The sequence below is a fragment of the Bombus fervidus genome, chromosome 2 (genome assembly GCF_041682495.2).
Source record: "Bombus fervidus isolate BK054 chromosome 2, iyBomFerv1, whole genome shotgun sequence".
NCBI lineage: Eukaryota > Metazoa > Arthropoda > Insecta > Hymenoptera > Apidae > Bombus > Bombus fervidus.
The window spans coordinates 3,965,190-3,988,453 of record NC_091518.1 but is presented as its reverse complement, the minus strand read 5'-3'; the positions used below and the strand labels follow the sequence as shown (position 1 = coordinate 3,988,453).

Below are 23,264 nucleotides of genomic sequence, written 5' to 3'. Positions count from 1 at the left end.
ATATTAACAGTCTCTTCGTTTTTCTCAAATTACACTGTTTTTAGAGGATCAGCATCATTTTTTGATACTTGTACTAACACAGACTTGTTCAACAGTTCATTTAAAATAGACGCAAATGTTTTCAGAAAACCACGTTCGGAATCAGAATGATTTGTTAGAATCACATTAATTCCTTTGTGTGTTGCGTCAAGAACGTCATGGTGCAACATTTCCCCTGTAAGATACAGATCTGCAGATACGCCTTTTAAAATGGATACTCCAGCCCCAGCACAAAGTGCGACAGTTTTAATCGAACCATCTGAAAGATAAAATGGAATTGCAGTATATCAAATTTACAAATTAATTAGGAAATGAACAAAAAAATGATACCTGTTAAATGTGTGCGAGCTAATCTAATGTGTTTCAAACCGGTACGTTTTTTCACTAATTGCACAGCTTCTTCAATAGAAATTTCATTTTTTAAAGTGCACATTCTTCCATAGCCATTATCACCATTTGTGACATTTGGTTGAATTGGTGTGCTACTTTCAAGCACTTAAACATATAAAATACGTTCAAGTACAAGGTAATTATAGAATATTTAAAAAATATTATACTTTAAATTTATACCATTTTCAAATGCTGACGCCAACCAATCATTTACTCCTCCTCTTATTGAATCAAAACTAGTATGTGGAGAGTACACAGCTATTCTATTTTCTAAACATTTTGCAACAATCTTCTCCTAAAAATTCTTATTTAAATGACAATTTATATAAAATCTCAATTTAGTGTAAAAAATCAGTAATAAGTTTTCATTACCTTCCATGAACAAGTTGTTATAGACTTTATGGGCGCAAATATTAAAGGATGATAAGTAATAATCATGTCTGTTTTCAAGTCTAAAGCTTCTTGCATCACAGTTTCAGTCAGGTCATTTGTTAGAAGAATATGTGAAACCAGTTTGGTTTCCGTAGGTTCAACAAGTAAGCCTACGTTATCCCAGGAATCTGCAAGTGATAGATCTGCAAACTGCTTCAACGTATCTACAACTTGATTTAAAAGCATGCCAGTAACATTCACTTTTATGCCACTCATTGTACAGAATGTATTATGTTTGAGCGTTATATCAGAAATTAGAACTTTATAGATTTGCCTCAGTCCACTAAAATGCCTGAACATTTGTAATAACCTAAAACAGAAACAGAATCAAATCATATTCAGATTATCACAAAATATAGTAAGAATATTTAGTTAACAATAAAGGGAAGAATAAATAATGAATAAAATAAATAAATAATTCATTATAATTTATTATGAAAAGATAACATTACATAAAGCAACAATTATTCGTTATAAAACCAAATTTTCACTAAACCATCATCACTTGCTGATGCAAGTTGTCCAGAAACAGTAGGATGCCATTGCACACAATTTACATCTTGAATATGAGCAGTGTCCATAGAACAAACCATAGTAAAACTTGGCTGATGAGGATCAGAGTCACTATCCTCTTTAAATATTCTAATAATGTCATCACCACACGCAGTCACTAACAAGCCAGTTGTTTTGCACCAATCAATGTCATAAATTGTCCTTGTATGATAACCAGATATAGTACACACACATTTCCAAACTGATTTATTTTTGGGTGTAACAATTCCTGTTTCATTATCAGGTTTGTACTCTTGCCATATTTTCACTGTTTGATCATCACTACAGGTTGCAATTCGATTGCCCTGCTTGTTCCATGCGAGACTCCAAACTGTTGATGTATGGGATGATAATACATCTATGCACGACCAGTCATTATCCTCTGCATCTTCTTTGAATATCCTTACTGTGTTGTCATAACTAGCAGATGCGACAACTTCTTCATTAGGATGCCACCTTATCTACAATGATTTAAACATATATTTATGGTACTTACATAATTCATTTTGATAATATAATAATAATAATATACATTTATATTTAACATAAAATAGTAATATAATTAATAACATAAAATAATTACTTACCTTCTTCACATCTTGAGTATGAGCATTAATAACAGCAGCACATTCATATTCATCATCATTTACCTCCCATATCCAAACAGATTTATCACGACTACAAGTAGCCAACAAATTACCATTACAAGACCAACTAACACTCTTCACTTCGTTCTCATGTCCTTCTAATGTTGCATTACATTCAAACTGACCCGACTTATTATCCCACACAGCAGTGGTCGAATCAAAACTAGCAGAAGCTATGTAATTTCCACAAGGGGACCATGCTATCTCCCTAATAGTTCTAGTGTGACCTTCCATAAGGATGGTTTTCACAACCCATTTTGAATCTTGTTGTCCCCATATTATAATTGTTTTGTCTTCACCACAAGATGCAAGGCAAGTACCATTTGGATGCCAACAAACATTCCACACCCTTCCCCTATGACCAGTCAAGGTTTGTTTTAATTCCAATGTTCCCATCTCTACCTGCAACAATAAATGCTTTCTTTTTAAGCTTAGTTCAACCGAGCATGTATACTCGTAAATAATATTACAAAATATTACTGTCTGGGGAATATGGGTAAGAAATGTTTGCGCATCGTATTTAAATAAAAAAATTTTTTACAGTTTTTATAAGTGTTAAGTATATAAAAATGTTGAAGAATAAAACAATTATTTAAGTTTTTAAAAGAAGTTTCTTCTAGATGAAGATTTGAGAATTATATTAAAGGTTTGTGAAATTATGCGAATGAAAAAAGAATGTTCAATACAATACGATGTATTATGTTCAAATACTTACGATGTACGTTTTGACAGCTTGTTAATTTTGCAGTATAAAAGCAAAAAATATCAACAAACACAATCGCTTGCATAAAATTATGATATAGAATATGGACACAGCACGATTAGATAAACATAAATGATCGTAGAACACAGTAATGGAAATATTACGTATACCATGTAACCATGAATCGCCATGAATCATTAACTGATAAGATGATGAATTATTTAAAATACTACTGATGTATATTTAAATCAAGTTATTTATAAAAAAAAACAGTTATTTATGATTAAAATCTTTATTTGTCACTTATCGAATAAACAGAATAGTATTATTTATCAGCCAAAACTTGGATAATTGTGTATAGAACAAACGTTTTGGCGGGAAAATATGAAATTATACTTTACAATGTACTCGTTCTTTATTATTTACATTATTATGAAGAATAAAAATGTTATAACAAATGAATGAATACTACAATTTTCAATAGTGCAAATCCATGTATTCATTTACTAAATCATATATTTTGTTCATTCTTATAAATAGGAAGTGATTAAATTATAACTAATTACAAATAAATCTAGTGACTATCAGTCTGATGCTGTATTACACGATGTAGATGCCGATAACGTATCTAATTCTGGTAAAGGTAACATTCTGGTGCAGGAATCAGGAGTCCTAAAAATTTGAAAAAAAGATGAATTATGTTCAGAAACTATATTCTCTCCTCTATTCTTTATAGAGATCTGAATAACTTACACATCCTTTAAGAGATGCAGCACATGTTTGTGTTCAATTCCCTCAAGCCATAGGTTTAACAGTTCCTCTCGTTTACACCTTAATAATTGTTTGCAAGCATTCAAATTTTCTTTAACTGCATGAATCTTTTCTCGAGATGCTGTTACCTTCTCTGATAAAGCACTGAATATCTACAGTAAGAAATAATAAAAATGTTATTAACAACATATATGTATAATCATTATTATTAAATTATATATTAATTTATATTTACTTGCATAACTTCTGTAAGATCCTGATCATGTAATGATACCAATTCGTCAAGCCTCTGATCACTCTTCTTGTATTCTTTTTCAAGCTTGGCTTTTTCTATCTCTCGTTGTTCATTAGTTTCACTTGCTGACAAAGCTCGAATTACAGAGATCAATAAACCACTCTGCAAAAGATGTACGATTAACAATTAAACAACTATTAAGTAAAAAATTAAAGAAAGCTGATAAATTTACCGTTTCTTTGGTTGGTTTAATACCTCTCGGAGGTTTAGTGGGAGGCAATGAATTCATATTTTGTTATTTTTGTTATTTTTTAAGATGAAAAATGTAATGTCAGATTTTCTAATTAAATCTTCTTTTATCATAGAACTGAAATTTATAACAAATTTAGACACTATATAGGTTACGTTATTTTATACTGCGATGTGTAAATTTACAATACTTTAAATATCATTTTTGCTAAGATGTTTATCAAGGTTATGTATAATAAAATTAAAAAATTAATTATTACGCATTTTACTATACAGTAAAAATTGAAGTTTTGAGAGTGACAGTAGGTCACATGATGGCTGACAAACACATTTCTGACAATACACAGATATATACTCACACATTTTTAAGTCATATTTGGATTATATATATAGGTATTAATAAAACAATTCCTTTTAATAATGATAGTTAGACTGCGGATTTTTAAGCATTTATAATAAATTTAAGAGTGTAAAAATACATAGATTGCATATAGTGCACAAAAATATATAAAATATTGAAAGCAGAGTATTTATAATTTTTAGTAGATGAAACAAATTTCTGTCTAATGAATGTAAAGATGAAAATTACATAAAAATCAGCAGCCGAATGATGACAATTCTCTTTATTACATAACTTATCATACAAATTAAGATATCTAATGCACATTCTACATTTACTATATAATACAATAAAAATTTTTGTGATATTGCGTCTCTCTAAATATCTTACAAAATAGAACATAATTGATTTTTGATTATCAACGATAAAGATGAACAAATATAGTCAACATTAAAAATATTTTGATATCGTTTTCTAAAAAGTATATATAATATATGTAGTATCAATATTGAATTATATGGATTACTGCTTCAATGAATATGTAATACGTAGATTACAAAATATTAGTGAAATGTTAGGAAACAAATATTATAAAATTGTGATGTTTTAATTTGAACAGTGAAATTTTCTGTGTTAATGTTCTTATATATTTTATATAAATCTTGAGTCAAAAATAAAATATGTACATACACGTTTGCAGTGAGAAAAGGCTATTGCCTTTCGACTTTAGTTGGCTTTGCCAATTGCAAATTTTTGACTTACATTATTTAGTAAAAGTATCACAGAATTTATCGTATAATTATATAGCATGGTATATATGTGATTTATTGTATTTTATAATTGGTTTCCGTTATTTCCTTATTGCAAACATAAAAATAAAAAAAAAGATTATTGTGCTGCAGCGTTTTAAACAAAATATCAATGTAAAGATGTTTAATGTAAACTTAATTTGTAAGTCTGCTTGTACAAAGCTTCAAAACTCAATATATTTTTTGGTATCAAACATAAAATTTACAACAAAGTTTATCGACCTTTTCAATTTTAACATGTTGAAACGCACCAATTAAAGCATAAACGTTTTATTTTTTTCACACCAGACAAATTATTAAAATACTATTGTTGCAAATTTACACAACACAGTAGGAACCAAGTACAACAGAGAAGATAAGAAATGTAACAAATTAGATAATACCAATGTAATACCAAAATTTATTGATTATCAAGGAATGTATATTGTAAATAAAGATTAAATTATTTAGAAATGGTTATTTAAAATACATAACTATTGTTTCAACATGATAAAATATATATAGAAATATAAAGCTTCGCGTTAAATTTACATTTGTGGTAATTGATCAATAGGAGTTGCGAATCTGAAATCTTCTGGAAATAGTTTTCCTGCATGAGGATACATTAGCTTATAAGACTGTCTGATCGTGACATCAGCTACACCAGCAATGTCACCAATTTCTTTTTGTGATCGTTTATCTTCTGATGCCTGAATAATCAAAGAATGTGTAGAAGTTATAAGAATAAAACGTAAAAGAATATTTCTTTTGATCCCAATAAATACATACTTGTGAAGCCATATAGATTGCAGCTGCTGCCACCGAAATCGGTGATCTTCCAGGTACAATATCAATCTCCACTGCTTTTCTCGCGATATGTGTGGCAGCCCTTTGTACCATATTAGGAAGTCCAAGATTAGAACAAAACCTAGACATAAAATCTCCTGTCGTGATGAGATCAACACTAGTTTCAAGTGCTTTCAATATCAATTTGAAACATCTTCCTATTTCCTTTTTGCTGATCTTGCTAACTGCACAAATTTCTTTGAAAGTACGTGGTACACCTTCCTGTCTGCAGGCAATGTATAAACAAGCTGAAGCAATAGCATCATTTGCACGACCTTTCAAGTTTTTACCATCATGTACTTGTTTAAATAAATTATTTGCTCTGTCGATAATAGTCTTAGGCAAATTAATACGATCAGCCATTCCACTGATTTCACGAAATGCATTAACCAATGCTCTGTCACAACCGTTTACCTGAAATGACATAATTTATTAATTAACAAGGAAAATCATAATAGAATAATATAATGATACTTACTGCACGTCTGTTTTGATATTTTACATTACCAAAACCTTCAAACGTTGTACCACCAGTTCCAGCGCCAATTATAGTGGTTAGATCTGAACCATTAAGAAGTGGATTTTCTGGGCCACCAACACGTGATGGATCGACTCCAGCTTTTTCATTGCTGAACGTTCTCCATTCTGAACCAACATCTATTACCCTATTTGAAAAAAAAAAAAGAGTAAGAGAAAAGGAAAATAAGCTCAATTTCATTTTATAAATATATCATTCTCAAATTGCATAGATATATTTACCTATCTCCTACAACTAGTCCACATTCTGAGCAAATTTGATCTCCAGCTCTGTAGTCTTCGATAAGAGGAGCATCTGGATGTGCATAACAACAAACTTTGTTTGTTTCATGTCTGCAAAAAAGAACTAAGAAAATGTGTACCACATATTAATGTATACATACATTTACATGCAAATATATCAATTAGTATTATGCTAACAAAGATTAGTTATCATGTTATTAATACGTCAGCAATTTAATGTTCATTTACAGTTGCTTATGTTAAAAAAAATTTTTTTTAAATAAATGTATTTCACTTTCATTTGATATATACTTATGTACAATTGCTAATAAACAATTAAAGGTTAAGATACTTATTTAAAAAAGAAACTGAAATGAAAATATAAGGTTGATAGAATGATCTATTATCAAAAACACGCCAAGAATAAACAAATGATGTTTCTGTCAGATCACATAACCATAGTCTCTAACATTATGGTATTTTTAAAGTGACTAAGTTTGATCGTAAATAATAATAATCAATAAAACAAAATTCTGTAATAATTGCTATCGATATCAATCGTAAAGACAAAATTTTCTCAAAATTTACCTTGACGAACTTGCCATATTCTAGATTCGTGTTTTTCCACTATGCCGCCTAAGTTAATGCAGATACTTAATGCACCTGCTGTATTCGTACATGCATATCAAGCTATGTGAGATATGAAGCTTAGTATTCAATACAAACTATTGTAGCAATTAATAATATTAAACCAATTATATCTGGGATCGATGACATAAATATATTAATAATAAATTAAGAAAATTTAGAATATTATATATAAATAAATAAAATATAAATTCACATATCAAGTAAAAGAAAGTTAAGACAAAATGTTTATGATTATTTATGATATTAATAATATAACTCCTATCTATATGTCATAAACATGCGAATAAAGATGTTAAATCGTTATCTATACTAACTTGTAGTCGATGTACTTGACACTAAACTACGGTTGTAGTGCTAAAAATTCGAATGGAGGGGATAAGGTTTTTAACACATTTGCATCATGGCTCTAATTGAGAGGACTGGTTCCTATCACCGCGCGCAGTCGGTCATAGGTGCAGTAAATTACATTCGAATTCTTCATGGAGTTTATCGAAAATTTACTGTTTAAAACGATTGGTAGACAATGTTACTTCACAAACATCGCATCTTACATGCTTTATAACGGAGGAAAAAAGTAAAAATTATTTATTTAAAAAAAAATTATTTAGATTAAAATGTTAATAAAAAAAGCAGTCGCAGCGCGCGTAATAATCCGCGCTTGGTGATAGAAGACAGTTGCAGCGCGCGGATTAATCCGCGCTTGGATGCAAATGGTTAATTTCCAAAGGTGTTCTTTATAAATTTGCCGTCAGTTATAGCGCTGCGATTGATATGTTAGACTTTTACATTTAACGCCATCTTTGTCATCCTTACCACTGAAGGTAAACAATATAACTTAAACTGCTTTTCATAACCTTTTTCAATTTATTTAAGATAAACATATAGTACAGAAAGATTTCATGTAGTACAGAAGAATATTGTTTAAATAAATATAAATTTATATAATGAAGTAAAGTTCAGTTGCAGATACTGTCGTGTTGCACATTGCAGACACAGGGCGCGCTGCATGACGAAGCCTAACAAATTGATTGAAATGCTTTATTTGAGAAATATTTTTTGATCCGTAAGAATCTTATTACCATAACGTCATCCACGGCCTCGCCTCCTTCCACTGGGGTTTTCATACCTGTGTACATGACCGTGCACTAATGCTAATGAATGACTAATTAAACAACTTACTTCAATGTAATAACATCTAACCTATAATGTTGGTCTTAAGAATGAAGATAATGAAATCATTTTGACAAATTTCAAATTGTGTCCTAGTTCTACTTAATTTAAAGAAATCTATTTACACAATTATTAATATGCACAGGGAAGAAATATATTTAACGTATTAAGTAAATATAATACAATTAAAATGATATTTGATAATAATTAAAAACTGTATGAAGAAATGAATATTTCATACAAACAAATTTATTACAAATTTATTATATAAAGGAATTATATAGTAATTGACATAATAACCATAAAAAAATTATAGAAAATGACATTGGAAGATGCACAAAATGCAGCGAGGAAGGCAGTACAATTTGATAGTCAGTGTCAATACAAACAAGCTTTATATTATTATAATGTAGCTATAAAGTTTCTTATAGAATTGCAAGATCCTGTATATGATCAAAAAGTTTTTGAATATCAGGAGAGGGTATCAGTCATACATAATCTTAGTGAGTATTTCAAACTAATTCATGATATATGTTTTCAAAAATAAAAAATAATATATTACAGTTAGTGAAGAAGAACGGAAACATCATAAGGCACAAACTACTGATCAATCTAAGTTACAAAAATGTAAGTTTCTTATGAACCAAGCACAAGATGCGGATGAAGATGGTTTGAAAGATATCGCTGTGAAATTATATACAGATGCTGCTGAATTAGGACTTAGCATGGTACATAAAATTCTAATTGTCAAACTTTCCACTTCTATTAAAAATATTTTAATAATTCTGTTGATTCCTAAACTTATGAATAATATTAATAATATTATTATAATTACAGAAAATTACCAATATAGAGGCAAAGGCTAAATTAACAGCTCTTATAAAGCTTGCACTTGATAGGGCAGAATCTTTAAAAGGTTTAAAAATAGTAAATAGTAATGATATTCTTAAAACCCTTTCTAAATTACCTCCTGTACCTGAAACAAGTCTGGATGAGGATATAGACAAAACATGTACAACTACAACAACAACCGCTACAAGTTCTAATAACACTGGTACTTTTCTCTTGTCACGTTATTGTAATGAGAAATGCTTTCTGCTCAATTTCACTTTTTATTAATGTTTAGGGAAACCATCTCGACCGCCACTTCGAGAAGGTTGTGCACATTTGAAAGTGAGTGGTGGTAGTACTAATTACACAGAAGAAGAGAAAAGTGTTTTGCTTCATAGTTCTCATATCAATGATCATAAGTTTGTACCTTTCATGATTACTGATCTTACAGAGAAGTTTCAGTATGCTATTCCATTTACTGATGAAGATGGTTTATTAGCATTAGCACCAAAACAGAAGTCTGATTTTGCAAAATGGTGTCGGCCAGAAGAATTATTCTCTGATCCAAAAATGCTTAAAACATCTCATGTTGATTACTACAGTATAAAACAGACAGTTAGTAAAAAATAAAGCTAATTTCTAAATTAATGATTTTTTCATACTAAAGTATAATTAAATTTCAATTGTAGGTTGTTTCTGATTGTTCCTTTGTTGCTTCTCTTGCAGTTAGTGCTCAGTATGAAAAAAGATTTGGACGCAGACTTATCACCTCCATTATTTATCCAAAAAATAGAAACAAAGAACCAATATATAATCCATTTGGTAAGAACTTATGTATTACTGCACAAATCATGAAATTTTTTTTTAACTCAAAGGTCAGTGATCTGTAATTCTCTTAGAATATTATTTCAATGAAAATTAAATTGGGAGTATTTTATATTAGGAAAATACATGGTGAAACTACACATTAATGGTGTGTCACGCAAAGTTATAATAGATGACTTATTGCCTGTAAGCCGATACAACCAATTACTTTGTTCCTACTCTAGCAATCATGGTGAGCTGTGGATCTCGTTGCTCGAGAAGGCATATATGAAAGTAATGGGTGGTTATGATTTTCCTGGATCAAATAGTGTAAGTTTATTTCAATATACATGTAATTCTGCTACAAAGATAACAATCATAGAATATAAATTATCTTTTTAACAATGAAATATTATTGTTCAGAATATAGATTTACATGCTTTAACTGGCTGGATACCAGAGAGATGGGCTATAAGGCCTGGTGAACCAGATTTTAATGAAGACAATCTATTTAATGTATTATTAACACGTTTGCACAAAGGAGATGTATTGGTAACAGTTGCTACTGGAGAATTATCTGATTTGGAAGCTGATAGAACGGGTCTTGTACCCACCCACGCTTATGCTGTCCTCGATGTTAGAAGAATAAATGTATAATTGATTACTCTTTTTATTATTTTTTATTATTAAAGCATATTTTAAAAATAAGTTTATGGTTAGTATAGTTTATAACCATAGATATATTTGTATAGGATGAAAAATTATTACAACTTAAAAATCCTTGGTCACATTTACGATGGAAAGGAAATTATTCTGAACTTGATAGAGTACACTGGACAAATGAATTAAAGAAAGCACTAAATTATGACCCAGATTCTGCGTCCCAATTTGATAACGGAGTTTTCTGGATTGATTATTCTAGCATATGCCGATTTTTCGATGTCTTTTATTTAAACTGGAATCCAGGTTTATTTAATTACACTTATTGCATTCATCAGTAAGTTATTAGTGGTTTTATAAATAATATTGTTTAAATAATTAAAAATGGTTGCAGAACTTTTTTATGAAAATATGTTGTAGAATGTGGAACTCAGGAATAGGACCAGTGAAAGATGCATATAATATCGGTGATAATCCTCAATTTTTACTAGAAGTGAAAAACCGCGTTAATGGGGCTATATGGATTCTCCTTACCAGACATATTACAGACATAGCAGATTTTAGGCAAAATCAAGAATACATCACAGTATTAGTTTATCGAAATGATGGAAAAAGAGTATATTATCCTCGTGAGCAAAATAACTTATGGTTTTATTCCGTTTGTATCAAATTTAATTATAAATGTTGTTATTATATATTAATCATAAATTTTTGTTAAAATTGTATAGATGAGCCACCACCATATATCGATGGGGTAAGAATAAATAGCCCACACTATCTTTGTAAAATAAAACTAGATCCTCAAAGTGATACTCGATATACTCTAGTCATATCGCAGTATGAAAAAACAAATACAATATATTACACTTTACGCGCCTACGGATCTTGCGAATTCTCATTAAGGAAAATACCAAATTTTTATAAATATGAAAAAGAGGTATATCTTTCTTATTTTTTGTATAAATACACTTAAAAGTTAATACTATAATAAAAATAATTTGTTTACAGCTTACTGGTCAATGGAAAGATATTACAGCTGGTGGATGTAGCAATCATCCAACATACCAGAATAATCCGCGATACCAGTTAATCTTGGAAAGTTCAAGTAATAATAACTATTTGCTGATTATACTGAAGGGACCTAAACAATATCAAATAGGATTTGATATTTTAACAGTTGTATTAAATGATTCTGATGCACCTACCGCATTCAAAGTGAAAAACTCTGGCCCATTCAGGTATTATATAAAGCAATACATTTTATATAATTGTATAGAGTATTTATTAATAATTTAATTTAATGTAGATCAGGATTTGTTTACCTGGAATTAGAGGATGTACCAGCAGGTACATATCACATTATTCCATCGACATATATCCCTGGACAAGAAGGACATTTCTTTTTAATTTGTAAATCGTTTTGCAAATTACAACTTCAACATATTCAGTAACGAAATTATCGTCTATATAAGCTCTATATAAAGGAGGATTTTAATAATATATTGTACAATTATTAAACATAGTACATAGGCGTTGATTTATATGCTCTGATTGTAATATATGAAAGAGGAATATAAAATATTTATATTTGCTGTTATAAAATCGTTGATGAATATTCTTATGACTATTGCATATTGTACAAAGATCATTAATGCTAAAATTAATGTTAACAAAACAAAATGCTGTCAACAAAATGTAAGATAAAGAAGAAATTGCGTCGAGGATAGTGAGTCAATCATTAGATGATGAATTACAAAATGTTTTTATTTTATATTTTAAAAATACAAATTAGTAATCAGACTAGACAACTACTGACTGAATTATGAAAATTTGTGGCACTTTATCCATAATTAATATTTGTTTGATGTGTTATGATTTGGCACGTACGTAGATAAATTTCGACGCATATAGCTCCCAAACACTTTAATTAGCTACTTAATATTCTTTGTACTGTTCTTATATAAATACTAGGAAGTATTACTTTTTAATTAATAAGTCAAGTGAATACTAAACAGCATTTATGTAAAGTATTCACTAAAAATGCATTTATACATACAATAATTATTTTTATACGAAGTATGTTGATGTTTCATCTACATATCAAGTAACACAAAGAAACGCATCAGGATTTTTTCTATTCGTATTTTTTATCTATCTAGTAAAAATTAATTCTAAAATATTATTTCTGAACTTTTTCAATACAGCTTACAGTTTACTCTAATTTTTCTATATTATCTTACATGTTTCTCTATTTTTCCAAATACAGTAATATTTGATAGTACAAGGATACTGTAACTTAATAACAAAAATGCTGTTCAATTAATTTACGTTTAATGTTTATATTTTATTTTTTATACTGACTTAAATTGCAGTCAAAATCATATAGCACTTTAACACCTGTATGAACAGCTTATAATTATCATTAATTGTAGTATTATTTTATTAACATAATACTACAAAATAAATAATTAGCAATTTATATGAAGTCATGATTTATGAAACAGAAGTTGATTAAAACGGAAATATATTTACATAATTAACGACAGATAAATTATAAAAAAAATTATGGACAATTATACAAAGAAATATACACGTTACAAAGAAACAGTAATATTACTAATTTAAAATGGAATTAACATGAAAATTTATCGAGTGAAGCTGTTGTAATATAATAATCATTAATAATATCCATTCTTGCTTTATAAGTATGGTTTGGATGCACATATACAAGGCACTATTGTCAATAATACAGATAATCATTATTATTAATTCAAAAAATATTAAAATGATATTATGGTTTCAATGCTGTGTTTACTATTATCATATTCGTAACAGATTCACCCAATTCTTAATCAAAGTATGATCCTTTGCAAGCCAGCTTTGCTTATAAAGCAATGTTATGTTTTATGCTAATTAATAGCCTCATTTAATTAGCCTATTGTATAACTTAAAAAAATGAGAACATACATTTCAACTACAGCTAGTACTCAATCCTGATCACAGGTAATTTTGGAGAAAGTTACATCAACAAAATGAACAAAAAAAAAAAACAAATACAGCAAATAATATAATATACATATTATGGTAATCCGTTCTTAATATGTATAATGTTTTGCTGTACACATAAACAATGAATGCTTTGTTGCATTAAGTTCAATCTATTTTGTATCTATACAAATATTTTATACCGAATATACAACATTATATAATATATAATGTAAATAGGACCTTTTACTTAATTTTTATGACCTTGTTCTTTTTGTGCATATACTGCTTTATGATTGTACATACAATTAATTATTAACTTATAGTTTATTATATGGTTTTACTTAGGTCAGTTAAAGGTCATGCTTTTGTGCATAAAAAATAATTTCATTAATGTACGTTATATATATATATATATAAAACATAAAAGTATTTTAACATTATAAAAATGGGCGGAAAGTAGAACACATGATACGGTTATAAAAAATAGTACATTTTTGTTAGTATTATTAGAAAATTCAAAGAGTATTGAAAGTTCTGGATGAGATTATATTTGGGACGAAATATTTTTCAGTATATTATATATTACTTTGATTTATCTTTTGTTTCATATCGAATTATATTAAATTAGCTGCTAAAGCGAGAACATTAAACTCTCTGCAGTTCTCAATTGTATTTTAAAATAAGCTTACTTAACATTAGGATATTATTGTACTTTTTTATCGTACAAATTTGAATTTACATATTTCTCATACTCGTAAGACGAGCAAATGGATTTTTATACTTCAAGTAGCATGCGCTATTCTTTTAAATACAAACTAGACTATACATGATATAAATGGCATTAGACGTTAGTCGTTATAAAATAAATATTTCTAATTAATGATTAAAATAATAATAAATTGCCAGAAGACAACATTTTTTTGTCAATTTAAATACGCTATTATTTTCAGTATAGTAAAATAAATAAATAGTAGTATCTGTACGTTTTCTTATCAGAAAATTGTTCAAAATATTCAATGATTTGTAAATTACTTTGCAGCTTTACTTTATGCAATCACATTCTGTAGCTCACTTGGATTGATTACACATTCGATATTTCTCAATATTTTTAATGGTTTATGGTTTTTTTTCAAGGCAATTTTTTTATATTGGCACCCCATGTATTTCTAAATTTTCTGCTAATATACCGATAACATTTATAGACTTTAATTCGTTATGTTAATTTTATTTTATAAAGATATCTCTGCTATTAATTTACTATATGAGCAATAATTAAAAAAATTTAAGTCTATAGAATTAAACAAGATATTAATCGTGCGTAACGAAAGAACTTCATTTTCGTAGTTTTCGTAGTATATTAGCAGTATTAATTGAAATTTAACTTTCCATACCTTGGCCTTTATTTAACACTAAACCTACCAGTGGCGGTCAAATTGACCACTCTCGAACTTCTACACAAATTTAACCATATTTAAACTTTATCATATCGCTTCATAATTTCTGATTTTTTCTAAAACATGCATACAATATATTTTTCGGTATTTACTTTCAGTTTGCTCTTTTATTTTCTGAGAAATATTTGTACTTTGTCTCGCCTACTGTGAGCGATCATTTTGACTGCCCAACAAAGTATTTTAGTTATTCTTAAAATAAATGCAATCAGTACAAAGAAAAGGCTATCTCAAGGTCAAATGATAAACAAAATCAGTAATAACAAATAATAACAGTTATTATATCCATAATCTTGTCATAAAACATAATCCTGCTGTCAAGACATATCTACTCAAGCCCATAATAATTCTAAGAAACCGCCACAAAATTTAGCATTTTTTACAGTCCATTGTTACAAACATTTTAAAAGTCGAGAAGTTTCTTAGGGTTATTGCTCATTGCGATAAAACGCGGGAAAAGCTTCCCCAACTCCACCTTCGAGTAACCGTTAGTGAAGAACGGTCAATACTCATCAATATTTTTGTATAAATATCGCCGTCACAAACCATATTTTTACTTGCTATTGTCCTTTCGACTAGGATACATCTCAGTTTGTTAGCCAATTAGACGACATCTAAACTTGTTATCTCTAAAACTAAGACAGAAAGCATCTCAGATCGTTTTGTGTAAAGTTATTATAAAAGGAAAAGTAAAGCATATCAAATTTGACAATAATTTTGTATTCCGTACATGATATTATTCTGTGATAAATATTTACCCTAGAAATGTCAAGACTTCAAAAAAAATTATAAAAAAATAACGGACATAGAAGAAAACGGCATGGAAACACATGAAAAGCTATTTACAACCGAATCAGAGTTGAATATTATAAATAAACGTTTACGTAATGGCAAAAAGAAATTATCGTTGACAGCAGAGAGTGAGACTGGGCCCGATGGAACAGTTTGGAAAGAAATAGATGCAAGTCCCAAACCTGGCAGGACATCAGTTCATAATATTTTTAGGGATATGCTAAACGACATATAATGAAAAGACAAGTAAAGACGGCATTTTACCTTATCATTGATCACCGTATAAGGGATCATATAATAAAATGTACGGAAGAAGCATTTAGAGCATTGGGGACTAAGAGGGAGCTAGATGCAACAAAACTAGATGCATTTATTGCTCTGCTATATGCTCGCGGTGCATATCAGACAAAAAATTTAAATGTCTCATATTTATGGAATAAAATTTGGAGACCTGCATTTTTTACAAAAACAATGAGCAGGAATGACTTTGCTGTTTGAATGACTATGAAGTTTATACGATTTGATAAGAAAAGCGAAAGAAGCCAACGTTTACGAACCAATAAATTTGCAATGGTATCTACAGTATGGGGCCAATTTACAGAGAATTCACAAAATTGTTATAAACCTGGTGCATACACATTACTTTTATATAAAGAATCGCGGGAAAAAACTATGCAATAAAACTATCAACAAGTTCAGATTCATTACTATTCATTACTAAAAAACTTGTCAAGTAAAAAATTGTAAAGGTTACAAAATTACGAAAATTCGTTTAAGATGCGAAAAATATTTATGTGGCGAATGTACATTTGATAATAAGATAATTGGTAAAAAATGCAGCGAAATTGAATAAGATATATCTCTATATAAATAAAAGTGTTATTCTATTTAAGTCTATAATTGAAATTAAATAAAAGTAAATTTGGACGAAATTTTATAAAAGTTCATCATTTTATATACATTTAATTATAAATTAACCGTCATCTAAGTTTAATCATGAAAACTATTACTTCTTTAATCACCGGCCATTTTGACTGCACATGGTAGGAATAGGTATACACGAAGTATCGGTAGGTTTAGTGTTAACATATAGAAATAAAGATTGGTAGTAGTGATAATAGTGACAGAGGTAAGCCATAATGGACAATTATTCCAAATAATGCTTCGAGATTTATACTTTAGCTTAAATATAATTTAGTGAACTTAATTTTATCGAAATTTCGTTATTTACAAAATATTGGTACATAAATTAAAAAGGGGGGTGAGCTCTAAGGCGTGAAAAGTTATATCTTTCGAGTAATTAAATTTCTAGATAAAAAATATATTCATAACGAATAGAAAATACTTATTTGAAACAGTGTATATCTCTCCTATTAATGAATAATATATGTGTATATTATTGTCAGAGTATAAAATTATCTTCTAGTGATGTGATATTTCGATAAAATGTAAGAAGAATGATAATTACAATGCATTCCAAATTTGTGTTGTTTTCACCTACTGAATTCAGGAAGTGGTTTAGCTATTCCTTCACTGTAAGCTTTATGGACCGCCTCGCATACGAATCTATATTGACTCTAGAAAAATATATTTTTTTTCATTGCATATAAAAGATAATATTTTTAATATATAAATTTCAATTTAATAACTTAACTTGTAAACTTTAACTTACAGCATTTTGTATCATCATTGCTCTTTGATCTCTCATAGATCGTACGATGTCTAATGGATACACCGGTTGATTCGCTTCGATAAGACACAGTGCTGTTTCCATTAAGACTAAGACACCTGTTCTACCAATTCCTGCAGAACAATGAACAACTGCGGGTTCCACTATTCCCGTTCGAGCTGCCCGTACCCTTTCAGTAAACGTTGTGAATTGTCTCCAATCGCTAGGAACTCCATGATCTGGCCAACTACAATATTGCATGTGTGTTATATCTCTTTCTTCTCCAGTCTAAAATGCACAGAAATTATTTAGAATTTTTCTAATATATTTATAATAATATAAATTATAAATGTTACTTTATTTTCTTACATTAATATCACGGAGTATGAATTCTCTAAATATAAAAGTATCTTCAACATTTTCAGCTGTAGACGTGAGAGTGAGATTTCGTAACGTAAGAGTTTCATTGAGCGCAGGCCAGTATTGATGGCATTTTGCTCGGCCACGTTCGACCAAAGTTGTGAGCATTACAACAAGGGTACTGCCCGCTTCGAGAACCATCTGCCAAAAATCAGCGACAGTCGAAGACAAAGGTCCTTGAGTAGCTATATATCTATTGATAATACCAGATCCTGGTATTTCCATATTTACATAGTTAGCATTGATATAATCTCCACTTGCAGAGCCCATAAGTATCACTCGAGTAACATCATCTACACAAATTATAATTTATTTTGTGAAGCACATGTTTCGAATCTTATTAATGTAGTACTAAGGTACCGATGTAAATTCTTGTATTTTTCTTTATGCTTACAAGGTGAAATATCTCGATAACGATTTTTACTCTGATTTTCAGGTTTTTTTGATTCAAGAGATGTAAGTTCAGGATTCTTTCTATATAGCTGTTCATACTGCGCGATTAAAGCACCGCTCGCAAGACCATCTGCAAGAAGCAACATCGACTGTGCTAATGCGTCTGATCCAATAGCTGCATGAGGTGCATCCGGAACGTACCTGATTATTTCAACATAAAAATAAACATTAATCATTGCTTTAGTATAACAAATTTAGTTTTATTATTTGTAATACCTATATGGAGGTTCTTCTTCAGATGTTTCATCAGTACCAGCTAGTGCATTATATAAAGCATTCGGTCGAACAGTTAAGGTTAATTCACCAGAGCCCGAATCACGAGATTGACGAATTAGATTTACTACATGTTCATGTAACAATCCACTGACATCGATTCCATTTATATACACTACCTATTTATCCAATATATTCGTAATAAATAGTTTGCAAAAGTTAATCTAGATAACTTGAAAATAAGTTCAATCTAATTTCATTAAGATATAACAACTAACCTGATCCCCTTCGTTTAATTTCGGATAACAGCGATCAGCAGGAGTATTTGGAGCTACCCTCGATACTAAAATAGGCATATCAAGATCTAAACCACCTTTCACATTAAATCCAAACCGACCTTGTTCATCTGGTGTCAGAGATATTGTAACTAATCCATCTTCCACTATCTACAAATACTCATATTTATTTTGTGCACATAAAAACTGTTTATTAAAATATTAATAAATACCTGAGGAGCAGGAGAACTTGTAGGTTCACTATAATCAGGAAGATCATAAATGTTCCTTTCAGCAGTTGTATCATCATCAGCATAACTTAAAACTCTAGAACCTAATACAGGCGAAAATGCATTGCCTTGTGTATGCGAGCTCGTTATTTCTTCACGGAGGGACAAAAAACCACCTTCACTATAGTACATAAAAGGAACAAAAATTAATATAAATATAAAAAAAATTATAAATATTAAATATAAGTTTCAACGAACTCATCGCTAGGATTTCCTTCACCCCATGCTCGACGAGGTTCACGAGCACCAAGAGACTGAACTTTATTATCATATGGTCTAGACGGTCTTCCAGGGGGCATAGATAATTTTCCTTTCTCTTCGATAATTGGAGCTGATGTTACTCCATGTACTAATCTTTTACTTGGAGATCTAAATAATTTAAATCATTAAGTTAACATTGAACTGATATTATGTTATTAATATTGAATAAATTAACGTTACCGTATAAACGTTCTTTCTACTCTTGCCCTATGCTTCCCATCCTCAACTGTTTGAAATTCTGTACGTCCTGAATATGTAAACCTACTGCTTAAAGTAAGTGGAAACCGCCTTGGCCTCGTTTTAGGACTGTGAAGTCGGAAAAATGTATGGTGCTCTACACACGCTTTCCATAAATTTTTCGAACTCCGATATGTTTGCATGTTGAAGCCAAGGAGAGTATCATAGTTCTCTGACTGTAATAAAATTAGTTTGTATAATATAACAATATGTAAATTGGCTTTTAAATTGTGAACTGGATGTTTAACGAACCTGTTCCCTTCTCAGTTGAATGAAAAATTGTTTCCGCTTAAATGATATTTTAACTATTTTTGACCATGAGAACACGTTAATTTTTATTCCATTTTGAAACACTACTAAACCTATAGATGTTACACCTAATTGTATCTCTTTATTTGTTGAATCCTAAAAAAAATATTTAAATTAAAAAAAATTCATGTTTTTAAAATCTGCAACGGAGGTTATAAGATAAGTACATACCCTAGCTTTATGTAATTCTACTCCATACATATCTAGCCTTTTTGCATGGTCTAGAAAATTGAATTCTGCATCTGCTGGTAATTGACCCCTGTAAAATAGTATAAATATTCTATAAAGTTTTATAAACTTTGGGTTATTAATATTATATATATAACTTTAACATACTTATGAAGTTTATGCAGCTCAGCTATTTTCTTTTCCATTTCTTCAGTTTGACCTGGTATCAATTGCAATCTAGAAAGATATCCTGGTCCATGTTCTTCAGGATGATAGTCACCCAACTCAGCTATAGTTATATAAAAATATAATGATGTATTATGAATAAATTTTACAATGAAACAGATGTTACAATGTATCTAACACATACATTGAACAGTATAACTAGCAATAAGGCATGCTGTACTTGGCGATAATTGAAGTTTTCCTTGAAGAATATCTCTCCTAATTTGTAAATAAAACTGATATCTAGTATATTCTTCTTGTAGTTTACTAGGATCAGATACATAAAATTTCACTCTGAAATAGAATTGTCCACCTGGAACAATACATTATGTTAAATTATCTTTTATCTTTTTGTATTTAGTAGTATGAACAAGCATCTGAATACGATCTTTACCCTTACTTCTTATCTGCTTCTTCACTGGTTTACTAGGATCTAACCATCTCTAAAACACAAATTCAATTATAACGCTATTCAATTAATATAAATTTTGCAAATAGATTTTAATAAATTGAATAGAAAAGTTTACCATTACATCTGGTGAATATGTACATGTCGTGGCTCCATTTTCAGCATATTGCAAACCAAAATAATCTTTTTCAACAAGTTCTAAATGTTGGAATACTAAATCTAATAATGTTTGACCTTTTGCTCTTTTCTAAAACATTTTGGAATATTCATATGATAAATGCAACACAAGGAACGCTATTTAGAATCACTATATAAACTCACATCTAGTTGAAATGTGTGTTGCGTGTCATCAAGAAAGACAACAGTAGCAGAAAGAGATTTCAATCTACGATTCCTTGCTAATTCAGCACCACGAACGTGGTAGCTCCCACTGGAGCCACTCAACGCTCTACGTGATACACTTTCAATCATTTCAAAGATACGAAGGCGTGTCAACCACCTTCCCGACACCACCTCTCTGCTATGCTGACCACCTAAATGAAAAGTTAGAAAATTATTCAAAATATATTAATTATAAAAGCTAAAGAAAATTGTTATGTTATAGGTAAATTAAACAAACATAAATTTAATTTTAACTGTCTAATAATTCAATGAACCAATTGTCAATTATAAAAAGCAATAAGTATGTTTTTGTTTATGCAAAAGTTTATTCATGTTTTTAAGCGTTAGTACATATCATAAAAAGAGCTTAAAAAACACTGCTTTGATTACTGCAACTATAAGGTTATGGCAACAACTATGTTGTCAATTGTAATAAATAAGCATATTGAATGAACCAGTTCTATGCATTGTCACAGACTGATCAATCATATATCACTATTGAAAATAATTACATTCAGAAGATGTCATTGAAAATAAATTCATAGAGTCAGTAATCTAACGTCAGTTACATAAGCAAGTTCATATGTACTAGGTGCCAAAATAATGTAGAACAAGGCATTCTGAAAATAGTTTACATAAAAGAAGCAAAGTAAAACTCTTTAAATACAAATACATCTAAGTGCCTTCTAGCATTAACCTCTCATTAAGTAGTCACTAAAGTATTATTTCTTTTTCTTTAAATCAAGTAAAACATATAAAAATACATTCAATTCATCACTATTAACTAAAACTAGAAAAAATATTCAAATATATTTCTAAACAATTTGCATTGTGACAGTAAAGCATAGATTTATGTTTGCAAAAGTTAGTTCATAAAAATACTATTTTCTATATATTATAAATAAAATATTAAGAGATTAATTTATAATACATTGTGTTAATATATTATATTAAAATACAAAATAAATATTATAAATAATATATATTATAAATAAAATATAAAAATTCAAAGTATTTGAAGTAAAAATTGTTCTCTAAAAAGATACAGAAATTTACTCAGCAAGTTTGATACATTAATAAATACATATGTATCATGAATATGGTGAATAAAATAGATATTTATATGCATCGAAGTAATTGTCTCACAATTACACTAAACGAACAATGTAAAATCTCCACTTACATTCATGATCCGTTGCACTACCTCTGATAAAGGCTTTCACAGGTGTTTTTTTTTTTAACAAAACGAAAAATGGTCAACGATCGTTAATATTTTTGCACATTAGATTCGACGAACCATTAAGAAAAGATATATTCGCCCCAGTCGAGACGAAATTTTTTAAACAACTTTTTCTTTCTTGCAACTCTTTTCATTATTCTTTATAGCGACATATTAACGCGCGAATGTAATTCTAATCAAGGCGAACGATGTACAAACCAGTTGACATTATTCACGGGATCGTTTTGCCACAGTATGTGGTAAAAAACATGTTAAATAGTATAAAAACTGTGTGTCTTTCACTCACTCAACAACATATAAGATAACACTAATAAATCGGCATGAGCGAGTAATGATGTCAATGAATTATGCTCATAATTCTTTTAGAAATTATCAGAATATAATATATATATGATCATAAACAATTATATCATTGTTTCAAGATAATTATTTTTTATAATGATATACCATAAAGATTGAAAGTTTTATTTACAGTAAAATTGTTTGACGCCCTGATACAAAACTTAACAGTGTATGTATATGTATTTAGTGCACACATGTGTGCATGCATTAACATTAACCATAGAGTGAGTAGTCTTACGATTCGTTATTCAATGTTGTTTTTCCAAGTATGATC

The 23,264-nt window shown here is 29.3% G+C and overlaps 5 protein-coding genes and 2 long non-coding RNA genes across 13 annotated transcripts; 2 read left to right on the top strand and 5 right to left on the bottom strand.

Moving 5' to 3' along the window:
- Positions 1 to 10: 10 nt before the first annotated feature.
- Positions 11 to 3,017, bottom strand: Ciao1 (cytosolic iron-sulfur assembly component 1). Of its 4 annotated transcripts, XM_072020141.1 has the most exons (5): positions 2,776 to 3,017; positions 802 to 1,171; positions 610 to 724; positions 370 to 534; positions 11 to 298 (listed from the first exon to the last, which is right to left on the bottom strand). In XM_072020141.1, the coding sequence occupies exons 2-5, from the start codon at positions 1,159 to 1,161 to the stop codon at positions 30 to 32; spliced, it is 909 nt and encodes a 302-aa protein (XP_071876242.1). In that variant the 5' UTR covers positions 1,162 to 1,171; positions 2,776 to 3,017; the 3' UTR covers positions 11 to 29. The 4 variants fall into 4 exon arrangements, with proteins under 4 accessions (XP_071876242.1, XP_071876216.1, XP_071876225.1 ...); XM_072020115.1 differs by lacking the exons at positions 11 to 298; positions 370 to 534; positions 610 to 724 and adding exons at positions 1,358 to 1,874; positions 2,001 to 2,462 and having other exon boundaries at positions 923 to 1,171; positions 2,776 to 3,015; XM_072020124.1 differs by lacking the exons at positions 11 to 298; positions 370 to 534; positions 610 to 724; positions 2,776 to 3,017 and adding exons at positions 1,358 to 1,874; positions 2,001 to 2,462; positions 2,541 to 2,709 and having other exon boundaries at positions 923 to 1,171.
- Positions 3,018 to 3,237: 220 nt separating this feature from the next.
- On the bottom strand, positions 3,238 to 4,371 carry Sec8 (exocyst complex component secretory 8). The gene is made up of 5 exons (XM_072020227.1): positions 4,210 to 4,371; positions 4,002 to 4,136; positions 3,770 to 3,931; positions 3,517 to 3,686; positions 3,238 to 3,435 (listed from the first exon to the last, which is right to left on the bottom strand). Exons 2-5 carry the CDS (start codon positions 4,056 to 4,058, stop codon positions 3,348 to 3,350), a joined length of 477 nt encoding a protein of 158 aa, XP_071876328.1. The 5' UTR covers positions 4,059 to 4,136; positions 4,210 to 4,371; the 3' UTR covers positions 3,238 to 3,347.
- Positions 4,372 to 4,430: 59 nt separating this feature from the next.
- Positions 4,431 to 7,471, bottom strand: Tfiib (transcription factor IIB). The gene is made up of 5 exons (XM_072020165.1): positions 7,340 to 7,471; positions 6,752 to 6,862; positions 6,471 to 6,657; positions 5,936 to 6,406; positions 4,431 to 5,856 (listed from the first exon to the last, which is right to left on the bottom strand). The coding sequence occupies exons 1-5, from the start codon at positions 7,354 to 7,356 to the stop codon at positions 5,695 to 5,697; spliced, it is 948 nt and encodes a 315-aa protein (XP_071876266.1). The 5' UTR covers positions 7,357 to 7,471; the 3' UTR covers positions 4,431 to 5,694.
- A 949-nt stretch (positions 7,472 to 8,420) lies between these two features.
- On the top strand, positions 8,421 to 13,938 carry LOC139996020 (calpain-7). The gene is made up of 12 exons (XM_072019995.1): positions 8,421 to 9,075; positions 9,137 to 9,300; positions 9,410 to 9,626; positions 9,699 to 10,018; positions 10,093 to 10,225; positions 10,347 to 10,537; positions 10,631 to 10,858; positions 10,960 to 11,204; positions 11,288 to 11,496; positions 11,596 to 11,804; positions 11,876 to 12,105; positions 12,174 to 13,938. Exons 1-12 carry the CDS (start codon positions 8,892 to 8,894, stop codon positions 12,316 to 12,318), a joined length of 2,475 nt encoding a protein of 824 aa, XP_071876096.1. The 5' UTR covers positions 8,421 to 8,891; the 3' UTR covers positions 12,319 to 13,938.
- Positions 13,375 to 16,797, bottom strand: LOC139996128 (uncharacterized). The gene is made up of 2 exons (XR_011802141.2): positions 15,777 to 16,797; positions 13,375 to 15,740 (listed from the first exon to the last, which is right to left on the bottom strand). It is a non-coding gene; the product is annotated as an uncharacterized lncRNA (long non-coding RNA).
- A 741-nt stretch (positions 16,798 to 17,538) lies between these two features.
- Ptpmeg (protein tyrosine phosphatase Meg) lies at positions 17,539 to 23,198 on the bottom strand. Of its 4 annotated transcripts, none has more exons than XM_072019985.1 (17): positions 22,592 to 23,198; positions 21,349 to 21,560; positions 21,146 to 21,274; positions 21,013 to 21,061; positions 20,764 to 20,931; positions 20,562 to 20,682; positions 20,397 to 20,484; positions 20,169 to 20,321; positions 19,860 to 20,092; positions 19,617 to 19,787; positions 19,362 to 19,539; positions 19,132 to 19,299; positions 18,857 to 19,032; positions 18,582 to 18,781; positions 18,137 to 18,480; positions 17,771 to 18,055; positions 17,539 to 17,675 (listed from the first exon to the last, which is right to left on the bottom strand). In XM_072019985.1, the coding sequence occupies exons 2-17, from the start codon at positions 21,496 to 21,498 to the stop codon at positions 17,592 to 17,594; spliced, it is 2,697 nt and encodes an 898-aa protein (XP_071876086.1). In that variant the 5' UTR covers positions 21,499 to 21,560; positions 22,592 to 23,198; the 3' UTR covers positions 17,539 to 17,591. The 4 variants fall into 4 exon arrangements, with proteins under 4 accessions (XP_071876086.1, XP_071876079.1, XP_071876062.1 ...); XM_072019978.1 differs by lacking the exon at positions 22,592 to 23,198 and adding an exon at positions 22,106 to 22,255; XM_072019961.1 differs by lacking the exon at positions 22,592 to 23,198 and adding an exon at positions 21,921 to 21,966.
- LOC139996125 (uncharacterized) lies at positions 17,895 to 19,516 on the top strand. The gene is made up of 3 exons (XR_012453417.1): positions 17,895 to 18,028; positions 18,193 to 18,543; positions 18,624 to 19,516. It is a non-coding gene; the product is annotated as an uncharacterized lncRNA (long non-coding RNA).
- Positions 23,199 to 23,264: the final 66 nt, after the last annotated feature.